We start from the raw sequence: 17664 nt of genomic DNA, 5'->3' as shown, positions 1-17664 counted from the left end.
TTTCTCTATGTTGTACACTCCGGAAACATTAACAAACTTCTGAAACAACCATTCTAAATAGTTAAAAAATACAAAAAAAATTGTAACATTTTAATGTAATGCTATCCAGATACATATGTAGGATCTTAATATGACCTATATCGTCACAGCAAAACAATCTTGTAGCAAATGGACTTGAACGTTTAGTCCATAATGTTGCTTGATCGGTGGTAAGGCTATTAGCTGGCCAAAAGTATAGGCTACATAAAAAGTTAAATACTGTTAATGCAACCATGTGTTAGTGTGGGTTTTCAGTGAATGTATGTAAATCACAAAGCTCATCTGCATTTTGGTGCAGGAAAATACTCAGCAACAAAAGAGGGATCAAATTAAGATCCTACATCTGTATCTACTTTTCTTAGTCTGATGTATTAAATACGTCCCACTCAGTATGACAGTTACTATAATTTGAAGAGGCTCATTTTGTTCTGATTCATTTTCATGAGTTTATAATAAGATAAGGTAAGGTTTCTATTGATCCCCTAAAGGGAGATTTAATATCACCAGTCAATACATCAGACACAGCAGCAAATAATCATGAAAAAAGGTCAAAATATTGATTTGCTTTAGTGCATTTTAATGTGTGTGTGTGTGGGTGTGGGTGTGTGTGTGTGTGTGTGTGTGTGTGTGTGTGTGTGTGTGTGTGTGTGTGTGTGTGTGTGTGTGAAAATGCATTTGTGAACATGTGTGTGTGTTTGTGTGCTTGTGTGTGTTGTGGTGGCTAAATCTGGGTGAAGTGTTGCTATGAGATAGCTGGAGGCTTGGGTTGAGAAGCCATGGTACAGGTCATTAGATTGTCTTTTCACATTAGCATCTGTTGAATGGGATTAGCCATCCAGCCGAGTTTAAACCCTTGACATCCCACATGCACTGCCAACTAGAACACAGAGTGGCCATTAGCAACACCCCTTCAAGTGTCTATCACACACGCCCGTCCCAGCGTTGGGTCTCCACGGCTGGGGTAAAAGAAAATGTTCTTATGGGCAACTTTCTATAGGAACATGACATAGGACCACACATTTAAACTCCTGAGTGGTGCAGCGGTCTAAGGCACTGCATCTTAGCGCTAGAGGTGTCACTACAGACACCCTGGTTTGAATCCAGGCTGTATCACAACCGGCCGTGATTGGATCACAACCGGCCGTGAGTCCCATAGGGCGGCGCACAATTGGTCCAGCATCGTCCGGGTTTGGCCGGTGTAGGCCGTCGTTGTAAATAAGAATTTGTTCTTTAACTGACTTGCCTAGTTAAATAAAGGTAAACAAAAACATAGCTATAATGTTAGATATTTAAGTGCATTGCTGACTTAATCTCCATAGAGACTTCTCTCTGTTTTTTTTGTTGCTTTTGACAGACAGAGTATCAGCTTGGTATCTGGCAGATACACAGATGTTCATTTCAGAGTGCAAGAAGTTGTGTTTCGATTGATTTCCGTGACTGAAACACAATATCAGCATAGCCACAGAAGTCAGAGGTCAATCTTCAAAGCTGGTATTTCCAGTACAGAATGTTCAGCAAAGTGCTTTCAAGTAAAGCACATTGTTTTTAATGTAATCACCAGAACATTTGTTGTATCTACATGTATGCTGCATTGACTGTGGTAAGCAGGCCTAATACAAATATGTATTTCAAAGAACCTTGAAGAAATGGTTGTCTTTATTGTAAGTCCTTGTCACCAGAAATGAGTAGACATCAAATAAATACCTGTGAAAAAAACATTTTACAATACCTGTTTCGTTAATATTGAAAAGCTCATTATCCCATGTTACTATAGTGCCCCCTGTTGGTTAGTGCCGTCACACCATAGCACCACTTTGAACTTGAATTTGGTAAATACACTCTTAGAAAAAAGAGTTCCAGAAAGGTTCTTTGACTGTCCACATAGGAGAACCCTTTGAATAATCATTTCTGGTTACAGGTGGAATCCTTCAGGGTTCCTCTGTGGAAAGGGTTCTACCAGGAACCAAAAATGGTTCTTTAAAGGCTTCTCCTATGGGGACAGCTGAAGAACCTTAGGTTAGGATCCAAAACCTGTGTAGTATCCAAAAACAATACCTGTCTCAGAATGGAAAGATGTTTCATAAAATGTATTTATTTTCATCAGTAATATCAATCACAATAAATAAAGAAGTGATACAAAAGATCTGAAAAATATACCAACTCAAACGGGTTGCAAAAGAAAGATTTTTCTGATCACATAGAGGTGTTCACAGCAAGTTAAAAACCTCTATGAAAGAGCCCATTCCCACTGCTTCTAAAACATGTAAAACGTTGAATAGACTGTTTTCCAGGCCTGGTACATGGCTGCTGTATCATCTCTCCACATGACTCCACTCTGCCGGGGTATCCCGGGGCCCTTTGGGTTTCTTTATACGACAGTTGAACCCTGAGGGACAGTTGAGAAATGTGTTTGGGATTAGTTGAAGGCACCTGCAAGTACATCTAACAGTTTACATAGCCTTGTTTTGGCATCCAGTCACAATTATCATGAGATTCTGAGGAAATTGATATTACATTGGGTAGCTATAATGGCATGGGATAGTAACAGTAAATGGCATTGGATAACAGTATCACAAACACAAGCAGATATTCACCCATGCTACCAGGAGTACAGCTGTTGGTCAGGTCTTTGATGGGATTTGAGACATATTCATAGTCATCGTCCATTGAGGAATGACGCTCAGCTAGAGAAAAGCAAACAGTAAGAATCAGTAAAACATTTTCCACATAAACAGCTCAATATGGCTGTCAAGGAATTGTTACTGGCAAGAAACTAAATGAAGATGGAAAACGAATATTGCTCTTTTGTGGTCAATGTAGAACTCAAATTACTTTTCGCATTGATTTATTACTTAAAATTACAGTGTACGCCCTCGTAAATAAACATTACCCAATTTCCCCAGTTTCACAGTATTGGACTGATGTTACTAGATCTAGATTACAATGCTCTTCTAAAAGACTGGATATTTTTTGCAGGGCATAATGAATAAAACAAAATCAGAGCTGGCCTCACATTGGTCTCCCTAAAATGCTCTCACCTGTGACCTGTTCATAGCCACTCTGTTCCTTCCCTAAAACGTCCTCAGCTAGCCTGTGATTGGCTGGTCTAGCTGTGTCATATATGGGTGAGGCCGCTGGAGGTGGATTGGCTGGAGGACACCTGCTCTTGGGCTTGACCGTGCTGTAGAGAGCAGTGGCGGGGCATTTCAGGGTGCCGAGCTCTGCGTTGTCATAGTGATGGAGAGCGGCCGGAGGAGCTGAGGAAGAGGCTGGTGACGGAAGCTGTTTGGACTTGTTGACCACAGCATAGGTGTCATCCATATTCTGCTGGTACAGTTGAGGCGCTCTGGGCTGCACACTAGAATTTCTAAAGAGGAGTAGACATCCACAATTCCATCAACAGTGAGAAGCAAAAAGTACAAATGTGGCCTTATTGTTTCTGCTCTACACACTAGATGGCCATAACTATTATACATATGACTGAATTTTCATTATCTAGTCTGTTTTCTTTCTGGGGCTTCCACAGTGGATTTTTACCATTAGTATATCGGTATAGAAATTAAGATTGATTAAAAATGTCAATGTTACAATAGTGATTTCCTACTGTCTCTTTGACCATGTTTACAGAGATATAGATCATTTGTGTTTAAGCCTGTGATACGAGCTGACGGGTTCTTGGTAACAGTTGAACATATGGAAGGGAGGAAAGAGGATGTGAAAGTGATGGTTAACAGGCCAGTGTGTCACTTCCTCTGCAGCATGATGAATGTTGTTGTTGTACAGGAATGGTTAAATCCTTCTGATTCACGCATCATGTTTCAGAAAAGTTGTGTAAAATGCAACTAACAATAACCGGTTTAAAGTCCCTTTCACTTCAAGATCTTCAACGTGTACGACAACACTGCATTTGAATATACAGTATATTTAGCAATACTAAAGGTGCACTATGCAGAAATTGCTCAGCCATTTCCTGGTTGCTAAAAGTAGCCTAATTTCAGTTTCTGTGACAAAACAAGCAAGTATTGTGTCATTGAATCATTGTACTAAACCACTTGAAATATATGGTTGCTGATAATGGGCCTCTGTACGCCTATTAAGATATTCCATAAATAGTCTGCCGTTTCCAGCTACAATAGTAATTTACAACATAAACAATGTCTACACTGTATTTCTGATCAATTTGATGTGATTTTAATAGATAAAAAAATGAGCTTTTCTTTCAAAACAAGGACATTTCTAAGTGACCTCAAACTTTGGAACGGTAGTGTATATTTGACCACAACAGTTACATAGTGCAAAATATTAATAAATGACTTGGTATTGATAAGCTTATGTTCACTAAAACTACACACCCAACAAACACAAAACCCTGTTGTACAGCCAACTGAAATAGATGTACAAAACAGGAAGCTCCCTAACTCTCTCTCTCTCTCTCTCTCGCTCTCTCTCAAACTGAAAGTCTACATCTCCACAACTCTCTCTCTCAAACTGAAAGTCTACATGTATCGGAGCACCTTACTGTGGTATACCATTATCTCAGGCTGCTTATTAAAGTCAGAAACTGTTGTTAATGTGTGTATGTCGATGCACATCACACATCAGGCTGAACAAAGAAAGAATACTTGCTCCTACCTTTTTTCAAGTGGCTGAGCGATGGCTGATGTTATCGGTGGAGAGGTCTTCACAGACTCAACGTCATCATAGAGAGGTTGGTTGCTCTATTAACAACAAAAAAAAGCCGTTTAGGACCAGAGAGGTATAGGACTGTGTCTCTAAAGTTCAGGCTCTGTATGAAAATGTGTGAACAATCATCTTCTATGTGCCAATATTTGCATAGGGAGGAAGCGGGATAGCTGGTTTCCTGCGTCACATTTTTTATGTTATTTTTACTCCACTCATCACATTGAAATATCAGACGGAAGTATAATATGATCAGATTAAATGGATGACACAAGGAAAAGACAGGGCCTTTGTTAGTTTATATTTTTAATAACAGACAAACTGACATATTCTGTCAGCTTTGCCTTGTACCTCTGCCCAATTACTGGCAAAAGATCTGATCTGACCGGGTAAAAGATCTGAATTGGGCTACCTGTGTAAACGCAGCATCTGACCGCAACACAGACGTGCCAATAATCCCCATAATACTACATGCCCTCTCATGTCTTATTGTTCTAGTAAAGCTTGCTTGAACATGAATGCTAGTACGGCATGTGTTGAATACTGTGTTGTATTTTGACTTTAGAAAAAGGCTGACATCTGTCGGTTGGAGATAGCAATTCCAAAAACCTGATAACTGTTTCTGTCTTACCTTGGTGAGATTCTGGTAGTTGTTCTCAGGTGACCGTAAAGCCTTCTCAAACATGTAAGCCACGGCAGAAAACACAAACTGATACTGCTCCTGGTTGGAAGGATGGAAAAAAGATGATTGAAGACATCATTTCCACAGGAGAGAATTACAGTATTTATTGCATGATATATAATACCCTGCAGAAAATAAACACAATTTCTCATATGTAATTCTGTCTGATAATAAAATACCTTTGTCTGAACAGCTGATGGCCTCTGTCTCCTTAGTTCCACTACAATCTTCATGATATTGAAATCTCCTTTGATTTGCTGGTGGAGAAATATGAGAATGCATTAGTCAAAACACTCATACCCACCAATATTCTTTTTTCAGTATTTTTTTTTTTTTACAAGTATTATTGTTTTTAGTTGCAGTCTACAAAGGTATTGTAAAACCAATTCCCTAAATGATGCCATCAATGTAATGCAGTGAACATAAGTAATACCTTTGTCACAAGAAGATCATGAACATAATCCAGGGCACAAATCACCCCTGTTCTTCCACAACCAGCACTGAAAATAGAAAACACAACCAAATACATGACATGGTCTGCTCCATTCAGTCTCTGATAGTAGTACTCACACATTACCAGAGAAGTCCACAACATGAACACAAGTCTGGATATGACACGCTAGACCCCATCAGGTCCTGAATTTTTAACATATCTCAATTTATCTTTATTTAACTAGGCAAGTCAGTTCAGAACAAATTCTTAAATACAATGACGGCCTACCCAGGCCAAACCGAGACGATGCTGGGCCAATTGTGCGCCGCCCCATGGGACTCCCAATAACGTCCGGTAGTGATACACCCCGGGATTGAACCATGGGTATGTAGGGTATGTAGTGATGCCCCTGGCATTGAGATGCAGTGCCTTAGACCTCTGCGCCACTCAGGAGCCCATCTAAATGGCATCATTAAAACGCATGGAGCTCAAGGAGTACATGTGGCCTTGTGATAAACAATATTGAATGATATGCATTGAGGAATTTTAATGGGCATATGGATCATAGTCTGTCTCTGAGCACGACAATTTCCTCTCGGAGCACAACAAGTCCACTGTGCAGACAGTAATCATAGGGGCTGTGCTGTATGTCATGTATAGGGGACAAACAGACCTGCAGTGGATGAGAACAGGGCTAGTGTTGTTTCCCTGGGCTTTGCGAGCCATATCCATCATTTCTAAAATACCACCAGCTGTGTATGGAATGTCATGATCAGGCCAAGCTGTGTATTGGAATTGAGAGATAGTCCGTGTTTCCTAGACAAACAGAAAACATGGTTTGCATATGACTTCACTGGCTCCCGCTCATTCAACTTCCTGGATACCAACAAATAATGTGAGATTATCCAATGTGGATAATGGTTGTTGGAAAATAACACTGATTAATTTTTCTACGATATTGAATAAATCTTTGACTAGTGCTGCTGATGGAAAACAACACAAACTAATACCCTTTTCACAGTTGGACACTTACATTCTGGTATCTCACAGTCAGAGTCCTTAAGACTACTTCTTCATTTGGGTTGGATTCCTCAAGCTGAAAAAACATGATAACGTTTCAATTAAAAATGTTCTAGTGTTTCCTGAAACAGGTGCCTGTGATTTCATGCAGACAACAACATGTGGGTCAATATGCCATGAAATAACCAAACTGAGTAAACATAGTGCACAGGAACTGACACATCATCTGTGGAGGATGTTGGGTAAAAAGGGAAGTCTTCATGAATATTCTCAGAAAACCCAGACTATAAAACAACCCCACTGGGCAAACACTGGTTGAATAATTTCAATGATATGTCACTTAACCAATGTGAAATATACGTTAAATTGACATCTGTGCCTAGTGGGACAGCACTCTGTGCATGCTGGAATATTGGTAACATTGTGGGAGGCAACCCGTCTGTCTGGGACTACTCCTGAATAGTAATACAACTAAGAAGATACATCTGAATCAACTGAAAGTTTTGTGGTCTGTGTATCTTCGCAGCATACAATATAATGAAGATATATCGACAAAAACTTACATTTGAGACAATAAAGGGACCAAAGGGGTTTTTTTCCTTGACAGTTGTCCAATAGCGCTCACACTTTTTCTAAAAAAGAAAAGACAGTGAAAGAAACAACAACATTATGAGTGAAGAGGACACAAGCACCAAAGTTGATAAATTATACAGTACAATAATATGTTCACACTTCCACTGTACCTTTTTTATTAAAATGTGACTAAAAGGGCATTTACCTTTCCCATTTCAATTTCTCTGCAAGCCATGATTATAACCTAAAACAGGGATAGGAATAGAGGCAACATTAGATTTGGAGACAATTTTCCCATTCTTCATCTGTGTAACAGAGCTACTGTACAAGCTGTACTACATTTATAGGAAAGCTGAATACAATCTTCCTTACCTTTACATCATACTGCCAAATCATTTGCCAGAAGTCAACCAAAGTGTGCCTCAGAGGTCCTTGGGTCGCTATGTATTTTCTGGTCTCTGTTGCACCCTAGAGGACAGATGAGATATAGCAGAATAATCAGCTTCAGACAGAGCAGAATGAAATGCAATGGGACTTACCGAATGAGAGAAGGCAATACTGTACTTTAATGAAGCTGGCGTTGATATAGTCAGAATCATTGTCATTCGTCAGTAGAGTTAGGGGAACACGGGTCTGGTCATCTATATAAAAATATGAATTTTTGTTCAGATAAGTTTAATATTAAGCAATAATCTAATTTTCAATTAGAGTAAAAACCACTAACATTTTTTATGTCTCCATCATTGTGCTTACATGGTAAAATGTCTTTGTAACGATTCTTCTTTACATTGTCCTTCAGTGCCCCGGCTTTCGTCGTAAGGCCAAGATCTTTCTTGATGATGGAAGTCCGATCACGGATATTCTACAAACACAAAGAAACATCGAAGCTGAGATGAGGTTGGGGGCAACTTTCATGAATGTGAAACTGTAATTATGTAGACAGCGATTCCAGCTGTGAGTCTTTCTGGGTAAGCCTCTAAGAGCTCAATACACCAGGATCTTACAATATTTGCACATTATTCTTGTACATTTTTTTCAAGCTCTGTCAAGTTGGTTGTTGATCACTGCTAGACAGCCATTTTCAAGTCTTGCCATAGATTTTCAAGCCGATTTTTGTTAAAACTGTAAGTAGGCCACTCAGGAAAATTCAATATCCTCTTGGTAAGCAAATCCAGGGAATATTTGGACTTGTCCTTTAGGTTATTGTCCTGCTGAAGGGTGAATTCATCTCCCAGTGTCTGGTGGAAAGCAGACTGAATCACGTTTTCCTCTAGAATTTTGCCTGTGTTTAGCTCCAATACGTTTTTTTTAAATCCTGAAAAACTTCCCAGTCCTTAACGATTACAAGCATACCCATAACATGATGCTTGAAAATATGAAAAGTGGTACTCAGTAATGTGTTGTATTTGATTTGCCCAAAACATAACACTTTGTAATTGTTTTGCCAAATGTTTTGCAATATTACTTTAGTGTTTCAGTGTTTTGCAACCCTGTGTATTACTTTAGTGTTTTACAACCCTGTTCCTGGAGATCTACCCTCCCGTAGGTTTTCACGCCAACCCCAGTTGAAGATAAATATCATAATCAGGTGGGCTAAATTAGGGTTAAAGTTAAAACCTACAGGACAGTAGCTCTCCAGGAACACGGTTGAAGAGCCGTGCTTTAATGCCTTGTTGCAAACAGGATGCACGTTTTGGAATATTTTTATTCTCTACAAGCTTCCTTATTTTCACTCTGTAAATTAGGGTAGTACTGTGGAGTTACTACAATGTTGTTGATCCATCCTCAGTTTTCTCCTATCACAGTCATTAAACTCTGTGACTGTTTTAAAGCGGCTGAGGCTGCTCAGGCGGTTCCTGACTGACGGGCGGCTCATGCTCAGGCGGCTCAGGCAGCTCCTGACTGACGGGCGGCTCAGGCGGTTCCTGACTGACGGGCGGCTCAGGCGGCTCCTGACTGACGGGCGGCTCAGGCGGCTCCTGACTGACGGGCGGCTCAGGCGGCTCCTGACAGACGGGCGGCTCAGGCGGCTCCTGACAGACGGGCGGCTCAGGCGGCTCCTGACAGACGGGCGGCTCAGGCGGCTCCTGACAGACGGGCGGCTCAGGCGGCTCAGGACAGACGGGCGGCTCTAATGGCTCAGGACAGACGGGCGGCTCAGGTGGCTCAGGACAGACGGGCGGCTCAGGTGGCTCAGGACAGACAGGCGGCTCAGGCGGCTCCTGACAGATGGGCGGCTCAGGCGGCTCCTGACTGACGGGCGGCTCAGGCGGCTCAGGACAGACGGGCGGCTCAGACGGGCGGCTCAGGACAGACGGGCGGCTCAGGCGGCTCAGGACAGACGGGCGGCTCAGGCGGCTCAGGACAGATGGGCGGCTCAGGACAGACGGGGACCCCACTCCACCATAGTCTCGGCCCACTTCTGTGTCACCTTAGGAGTGGCGACCCTCGCCACCGACCCCGGATTGGAGACCCTAGTAGAGGGCGCCTCCGGACTGGAGGGAGACTCTGGCGGATCCGGACTGGAGGGAGACTCTGGCGGATCCGGACTGGAGGGAGACTCTGGCGGCTCCTGACTGGCGGGCGGCTCAGGCGGCTCCTGACTGACGGGCGGCTCAGTCGGCTCCTGACTGACGAGCGGCTCAGTCGGCTCCTGACTGACGGACGGCTCAGGCGGCTCCTGACTGACGGGCGGCTCAGGACAGACGGGCGGCTCAGGACAGACGGGCGGCTCAGGCGGCTCAGGACAGACGGGCGGCTCAGGACAGACGGGCGGCTCAGGCGGATCAGGACATACGGGCGGCTCAGGCGGCTCAGAACAGACGGGCGGCTCAGAACAGACGGGCGGCTCAGGACAGACGGGCGGCTCAGGACAGACGGGCGGCTCAGGCGGCTCAGGACAGACGGGCGGCTCAGGCGGCTCAGGACAGACGGGCGGCTCAGGACAGATGGGCGGCTCAGGACAGACGGGCGGCTCAGGACAGACGGGCGGCTCAGGCCAGACGGGCGGCTCAGACGGGCGGCTCAGGACAGACGGGCGGCTCAGGCGGCTCAGGACAGATGGGCGGCTCAGGACAGACGGGCGGCTCAGGACAGACGGGCAGCTCAGGCGGCTCAGGACAGACGGGGACCCCACTCCACCATAGTCTCGGCCCACTTCTGTGACACCTTAGGAGCGGCGACCCTCGCCACCGACCCCGGATTGGAGACCCTAGTAGAGGGCGCCTCCGGACTGGAGGGAGACTCTGGCGGATCCGGACTGGAGGGAGACTCTGGCGGCTCCTGACTGGCGTGTGGCTCAGGCGGCTCCTGACTGACGGGCGGCTCAGTCGGCTCCTGACTGACGGACGGCTCAGGCGGCTCCTGACTGACGGGCGGCTCAGGCGGCTCCTGACTGAAGGGCGGCTCAGGCGGCTCAGGACAGACGGGCGGCTCAGGCGGCTCAGGACAGACGGGCGGCTCAGGACAGACGGGCGGCTCAGGCGGATCAGGACAGACGGGCAACTCAGGCGGCTCAGGACAGACGGGAGGCTCAGGACAGACGGGCGGCTCAGGCGGCTCAGGACAGACAGGCGGCTCAGGCGGATCAGGACAGACGGGCGGCTCAGGCGGCTCAGAACATACGGGCGGCTCAGAGCAGATGGGCGGCTCAGGCGGCTCAGGACAGACGGGCGGCTCAGGCGGCTCAGGACAGACGGGCGGCTCAGGACAGACGGGCGGCTCAGGCGGATCAGGACAGACGGGCAACTCAGGCGGCTCAGGACAGACGGGAGGCTCAGGACAGACGGGCGGCTCAGGCGGCTCAGGACAGACGGGCGGCTCAGGCGGCTCAGAACAGACGGGCGGCTCAGAACAGATGGGCGGCTCAGGCGGCTCAGGACAGACGGGCGGCTCAGGACAGACGGGCGGCTCAGGCGGCTCAGGACAGACGGGCGGCTCAGGCGGCTCCTGACTGACGGGCGGCTCAAGCGGCTCAGGACAGACGGGCGGCTCAGGACAGACGGGCGGCTCAGGACAGACGGGCGGCTCAGGCGGCTCAGGACAGACGGGGACCCCACTCCACCATAGTCTCGGCCCACTTCTGTGACACCTTAGGAGCGGCGACCCTCGCCACCGACCCCGGATTGGAGACCCTAGTAGAGGGCGCCTCTGGACTGATGGGCGCCTCCGGACTGGAGGGAGACTCTGGCGGATCCGGACTGGAGGGAGACTCTGGCGTATCAGGACTGGAGGGAGACTCTAGCGGCTCCTGACTGGCGGACGGCTCAGGCGGCTCCTGACTGACGGGCGGTTCAGGCGGCTCCTGACTGAAGGGCAGCTCAGGCGGCTCAGGACAGACGGGCGGCTCAGGTGGCTCAGGACAGACGGGCGGCTCAGGACAGACAGGCGGCTCAGGCGGATCAGGACAGACGGGCAGCTCAGGACAGACGGGAGGCTCAGGACAGACGGGCGGCTCAGGCGGCTCAGGACAGATGGGCGGCTCAGGACAGACGGGCGGCTCAGGACAGACGGGCGGCTCAGGCGGCTCCTGACTGACGGGCGGCTCAGGCGGCTCCTGACTGACGGGCGGCTCAGGCGGCTAAGGACAGACGGGCGGCTCAGGCGGCTCAGGACAGACGGGCGGCTCAGGCGGCTCAGGACAGACGGGCGGCTCAGGCCGCTCAGGACAGACGGGCGGCTCAGGCCGCTCAGGACAGACGGGCGGCTCAGGCCGCTCAGGACAGACGGGCGGCTCAGGACAGACGGGCGGCTCAGGCGGCTCAGGACAGACGGGCGGCTCAGGACAGACGGGCGGCTCAGGACAGACGGGCGGCTCAGGCGGCTCAGGACAGACGGGCGGCTCAGGCGGCTCAGGACAGACGGGCGGCTCTGGAGGGTCCGGACTGGAGGGAGGCTCTGGAGTATCCGGACTGGAGGAACACACAGGAGACTTGGTTCTTAGAACAGGCACAGTACTTACCAGGCTGGAGAGATCTACTGGAGGCCTGGTCCTTGGAGGAGGCACAGGATAGACCGGTCCGTGGAGGCGCACTGGAGGTCTCGAACTAAGGGCCTGAACAACCCGTCCTGGCTGGATGTTAATTTTAGCCCGGCACTTGCGGGGCGCAGGCACAGGACGCACTGGGCTGTGCAGACCCACGGGAGACACAGTGTGTAGGGCTGGTGTCATATAACACGGACCAAGGAGACGCACTGGAGACCAGATGCGCTGAGCAGGTTTCATCGCACCTGGCTCGATGCCCACTCTAGCCCGGCCGATACGAGGAGCGGCAATGTAGCGCACCGGGGACATCGTGCGCTTCTCCGCATAACATGGTGCCTGCCCGAACCACCTCTCTCCACGGAAAGCACGGGGAGTTGGCTCAGGTCTCCTACCTGACTTAACCACAATCCCCGTGTGCCCCCCCCAAGAAAGTTTTGGGGCTGTCTCTCGTCCCAGCCGCGCTGCCGTGCTGCCTCCTCATACCAACGCTGCTCAGCTTTTGCTGCCTCCAGCTCTGCCTTGGGGCGGCGATATTCCCTAGCCTGTGGCCAGGGTGCCTTTCCGTCCAGAATCTCCTCCCATGTCCAGAAGTCCAGAACTCGCTGCTGCCGTTTACCACGCTGCTTGGTCCTTGGTTGGTGGGTGGTTCTGTAACGGCCATTTAAAGGAGTGGACCAAGGCGCAGTGTTGTGAGCGTACATACTTATTTAATATAAGAATTCACCAACAAAACAATAAACATCAAACGAAACGTGAAGCCAATGTAGTGCTCACAGGCAACTAAACATGGACACCGGAAACAACCACCCACAAAACACAAAGGAAAACAGGCTACCTAAATATGGCTCCCAATCAGAGACAACGACTGACACCTGCCTCTGATTGAGAACCATACTAGGCCAAACACATAGAAATAGAACAACAGAACAAAACATAGAAAAACAACATAGAATGCCCACCCCAACTCACGCTGTGACCACACTAAGATAAAGACATAAAAAAGGAACTAAGGTCAGAACATGACAGCTTGACTGAGGGACCTTACAGAATACAGATAATTGTATGCGTGGCATACAGAGATGAGGTAGTAATTCAAAAATCATGTTAAACACTATTATTGCACACAGAGTGAGTCCATGCAACTTATTATGTGACTTGTTAAGCACATTTTTACTCCTGAACTTATTTAGCCTTGCCATAACAAAGGGGTTCAATACTTATTGACTCATGAGATTTCAGCTTTTCAGTTTCAATTAATTTGTAAACATTTGGAAATGTAATCCATTTTAAATTCAGGCTTTAACACAACAAAATGTGTAAAAAATCAAGGAGTGTGAATACTTTCTGAAGGCACTGCATGTGATAATGTAACCGGTGTGAAATGGCTAGCTAGTTAGCTGTGTGCGCTAGTGGCAGTTCAATCGCTGACGTCACTAGCGCTGAGACCTTGAACTAGTTGATTCCCTTGCACTGCGGCTTTTGTCGAGCGACAGGTAACGATGCTCCGTGGGAGGCAGTAGCTGTGTTCATAGGGTCCCTAGTTCAAGACCAGATTGAGGTGAAGCGAAGGGCTATCGAAGGGCTCGATAGGGACGGAAATAATACTGATACAATATCACAGCTTTCTTCATGCCATAATATAGACATAATTACATTATTACATTACCACCATTTCTCACTTTGCACATTCTTAGTCTCTTAGTCTCCAACAAACTAACATGGTCCAAGCACACCAAGACAGTCATGAAGAGGGCACAACAAAAATATTTTCCCCCTCAGGAGACTGAAAAGATTTGGCATGGGTCCTCAGATCTCAAAAGGTTCTACAGCTGCACAATAGAGAGCATCCTGACGAGTTGCATCACTGCCTGGTATGGCAACTACTCGGCCTCCGACCGCAAGGCACTACAGAGGGTAGTGCATACGGCCCAGTACATCACTGGGGCCAAGCTTCCTGCCATCCAGGACATCTACACCAGGCGGTGTCAGAGGAAGGCCCTAAAAATTGTCAAAGACTCCGGCCACCCTAGTCATAAACTGTTCTCTCCGCTACAGCACGGCAAGCTGTACTGAAGCGCCAAGTCTAGGTCCAAGAGGCTTCTAAACAGCTTCTACCCCCACGCTATAAGACTCCTGAACATCTAACCAAATGGCCACCCAGACTATTTGCATTGCCCCCCTCTTTTACACCACTGCTACTCTCTGTTATTATCTATGCCAAGTCACTTTAACAACTCTACCTACATGTACATATTACCTCAATTACCTCAACTAACCGGTTCCCCGCACATTGACTCTGTACCGGTACCTCCTGTACATAGCCTTGCTATTGTTATTTTACTGCTGCTCTTGAATTATAATTATTAGTTACTTTTATTTATTAATTTTTCTACTTAAACTGCATTGTTGGTTAAGGGCTTGTAAGTAAGCATTTCACTGTAAGGTCTACACCTGTTGTATTCAGCACATGTGACAAATACAATTTGATTTGAATGAGGCTGGTTAGAAAATAGTTCACATGTATTACTATTTCGATCATTACTGTCATTAATTCAACATACAAACAGTCAACAGAATCATGTTTATTGAAAACAATCTGACGCTGGCATGTAAAAGCACTGGCACCCCTCACAATGGAACATTGTCAATAAATAATTTTACGCAACAGTCTACTAGCTGCAACAAGGAAATGTTTCCCATAGTGGCCTCAGTGTTAATAAATAACTTACTTTTGAACTTTGGAAGCTAAATTAGGAAAAAAAGGACTAGCCTACCTACTGTATCTTAACACTTACAGAGGTTCACATGTAGGAAGAGCAATAGCCTACAGTAGTTTAACAAAATATACTTCTGCAAATGTTGCTATTCAGTTCAGTGTAATGTCAAAACAAAACTAAATAACCAAGGTTCACTTCTGTATGTGCTTTAAAGAGAGATGCCACTGATTTGAAAGAAGGTTTTCGTTAACTGCATTCAAGTTACAACATGCATTGTATTATACTATACAGAAAGCAAGTAGCCAACATGATTTGCAGATTTAACATTCAAACAAACAATTCAGTAGCCTACTTTTCCTTTGTTTAATCATCATACCTCTCAGGTTTACTACCCCTATCTACAACTGGACCAGTGTATGATGTGCAGCCTGTGCTGTTGTACATCATGCACAGCGTACACACAATCTTTAGCCATTCTTCAACCAGTTATGTGCAATCAAAAGATTAATACAATTGCAATGTGAAAGTCCCATGAAGTGCTGTGCCTTAAATCATACTTTTTTTTTTCATCTGAAAATATTACCTGGTCTTATTGTCTTTCTATGGGAATTAATTATAACCTGAGAATATACCATGTGTATGTGACCAATAACAGTTGATTTGAATTGATATACAGGTATGGTGATTTTCACTTACACTATACTCCGATGAGATGATGCCCTCTGCTCTGCTGTCATCTATCAAGGACATCTGACCTACGAACCTCGATAGGTGCTCCATCCGTGCGGCGGCTAGGGCTGTCAATTTAACTTTTTAAATGGCAGGCAGTGGGCGGCCACTATATCAATACAACAATTCTAAACAAACGCAGAGCGCCTTGCCGCACCAATCTCTAGTGCGATGATTAGCCTAGGTTCCGCGTGTACCTCTTGGAACGTTCCTTATGTCATTGTCACTGTGAGGCAAGTCATGTACATTTCCGCATTGAAAGCTACTGGCTTATTTATTTGCGTCAAAACAGGGGAGGAACTTTCACATAAACTCCCATACACTACTATTACAACAGATGGAAAAATGTATAGCATATTTATTCTTTGCCAACAAGAATATTCAAAGCATCTTCAAAAGGCATTCAACGCATTTTCAAACGCTCTATTATTTTACGTTAGTTGTACAGTTAAATAATGTGTTATTATAAAGTTATCAAGCAGGCTATCAATGCATGAATCACATTTAGACTAATAGGGAGTCCTAAAACTTGCAGCCTGATAATATTCTCAGGGATATTAATTAGCCTGACACTTTCTAAAAAATATATCCTATGTGGTTATTTACATTGTCCATAGATTAGTAAACACGTCAGAGATGAGGATCAGCCTATTTTTGTTGTATTCCAGGGTGTGCTCGGCTAGTATTCTGAGCATATGAAACCAACGTGCAGACAATTGACCGCCAGGAAACTTCAGTGATTTTACTATGTCTGTATTATATGGGTGTTTATTCTACTGCTATAGCCTACACTTCGTATAGGAGAAGGGCGACATATCGATGCATGGTTTATTGAAACTGTAACGGTTCCATCAGAACATGCCTCCTCAACAACCCGTGGATTTTTTTTTTCAGACGCAATGATAAAAAGAAAATGGCTAGCATATCTGTCTCCAAATTCACACAGCCACCAGTTAGGCATACACTCAAAACAGAGACTGCAAAAAGGATTGTCAACTCAACTGTGACACTGAAATTTTGGTTCAAACACAATCGCTGTGCAACACTTCCCCTCTGCCTCTGGAAAACGCACAGCCATAGTAAATAATAGGTGGAGGTGCATTCTCGTCATACTTGTGCGGTGATACTGATGGTTTGTTGACAACTGCAGCATTTTAGCTAAGCCTAACCCAGCTACGGACAGACATGACTTTACTTAGCAGCATGTGATAATTGGTTCGAATCCAGGCTATATCACACCTCTTCCGTGATTTGGAGTCGCATAGGGCTGCGCACAATTGTAAATAAGAATTTGTTCTTAACTGACTTGCCTGGTTACGTTTTTTTGTAAAGCTACAGTTGGCAACAACTATTATCCCCGAAGCCACTACTAGATGGAGCTGTACTGGTAGCCATCCACTAGCCACAACCATACAAACAATTAGTCTCAACAAACCATCAGTATCATAACACCTACAACCAATCAGAGCGAACAAACAATTACTTCAAATGGACTAATAAGCTCACAATTTACAATCACGTGGTAATTCAGTGCTAGAGGCACCTCCATTGTGTGTCACTTATGCAATAAGTCTGGAGGAGGTGTGGTAGATGGCCAATATACTACGGCTAAGGGCTGTTTTTATGCAATGCAGAGTGCCTGGGCGCAGCCCTTAGCCGTGGTATATTGGCCATACATCACAAACCCCCCCGGGAGCCTTATTGCTATTATAAACTGGTTACCAACTTAATTAGAGCAGTAAAACTAAATGTTTGTCATACCCAGTTATACGGCCATGGCTTTCAGCCAATCAGAATTCAGGGCTCA

At 45.9% G+C, this 17664-nt stretch overlaps 1 protein-coding gene across 2 annotated transcripts; it reads right to left on the bottom strand.

Moving 5' to 3' along the window:
* Positions 1–2111: 2111 nt before the first annotated feature.
* On the bottom strand, positions 2112–17554 carry ptpn18 (protein tyrosine phosphatase non-receptor type 18). 2 transcript variants are annotated; one of them, XM_055932386.1, is made up of 16 exons: positions 15825–17554; positions 8181–8289; positions 7992–8068; positions 7800–7895; positions 7633–7671; positions 7418–7486; positions 6868–6930; positions 6508–6650; positions 6123–6293; positions 5835–5901; positions 5581–5658; positions 5351–5440; positions 4672–4757; positions 3078–3406; positions 2634–2723; positions 2112–2425 (listed from the first exon to the last, which is right to left on the bottom strand). In XM_055932386.1, exons 1-16 carry the CDS (start codon positions 15906–15908, stop codon positions 2352–2354), a joined length of 1665 nt encoding a protein of 554 aa, XP_055788361.1. In that variant the 5' UTR covers positions 15909–17554; the 3' UTR covers positions 2112–2351. The 2 variants fall into 2 exon arrangements, with proteins under 2 accessions (XP_055788361.1, XP_055788362.1); XM_055932387.1 differs by lacking the exon at positions 6123–6293.
* Between the last annotated feature and the right edge of the window lie 110 nt (positions 17555–17664).

Source organism: Salvelinus fontinalis, chromosome 8 (genome assembly GCF_029448725.1).
Source record: "Salvelinus fontinalis isolate EN_2023a chromosome 8, ASM2944872v1, whole genome shotgun sequence".
Taxonomy (NCBI): Eukaryota; Metazoa; Chordata; class Actinopteri; order Salmoniformes; family Salmonidae; genus Salvelinus; species Salvelinus fontinalis.
Note: the sequence above shows the minus strand (reverse complement) of the source record. Positions and strands in the feature narration are given on the sequence as shown.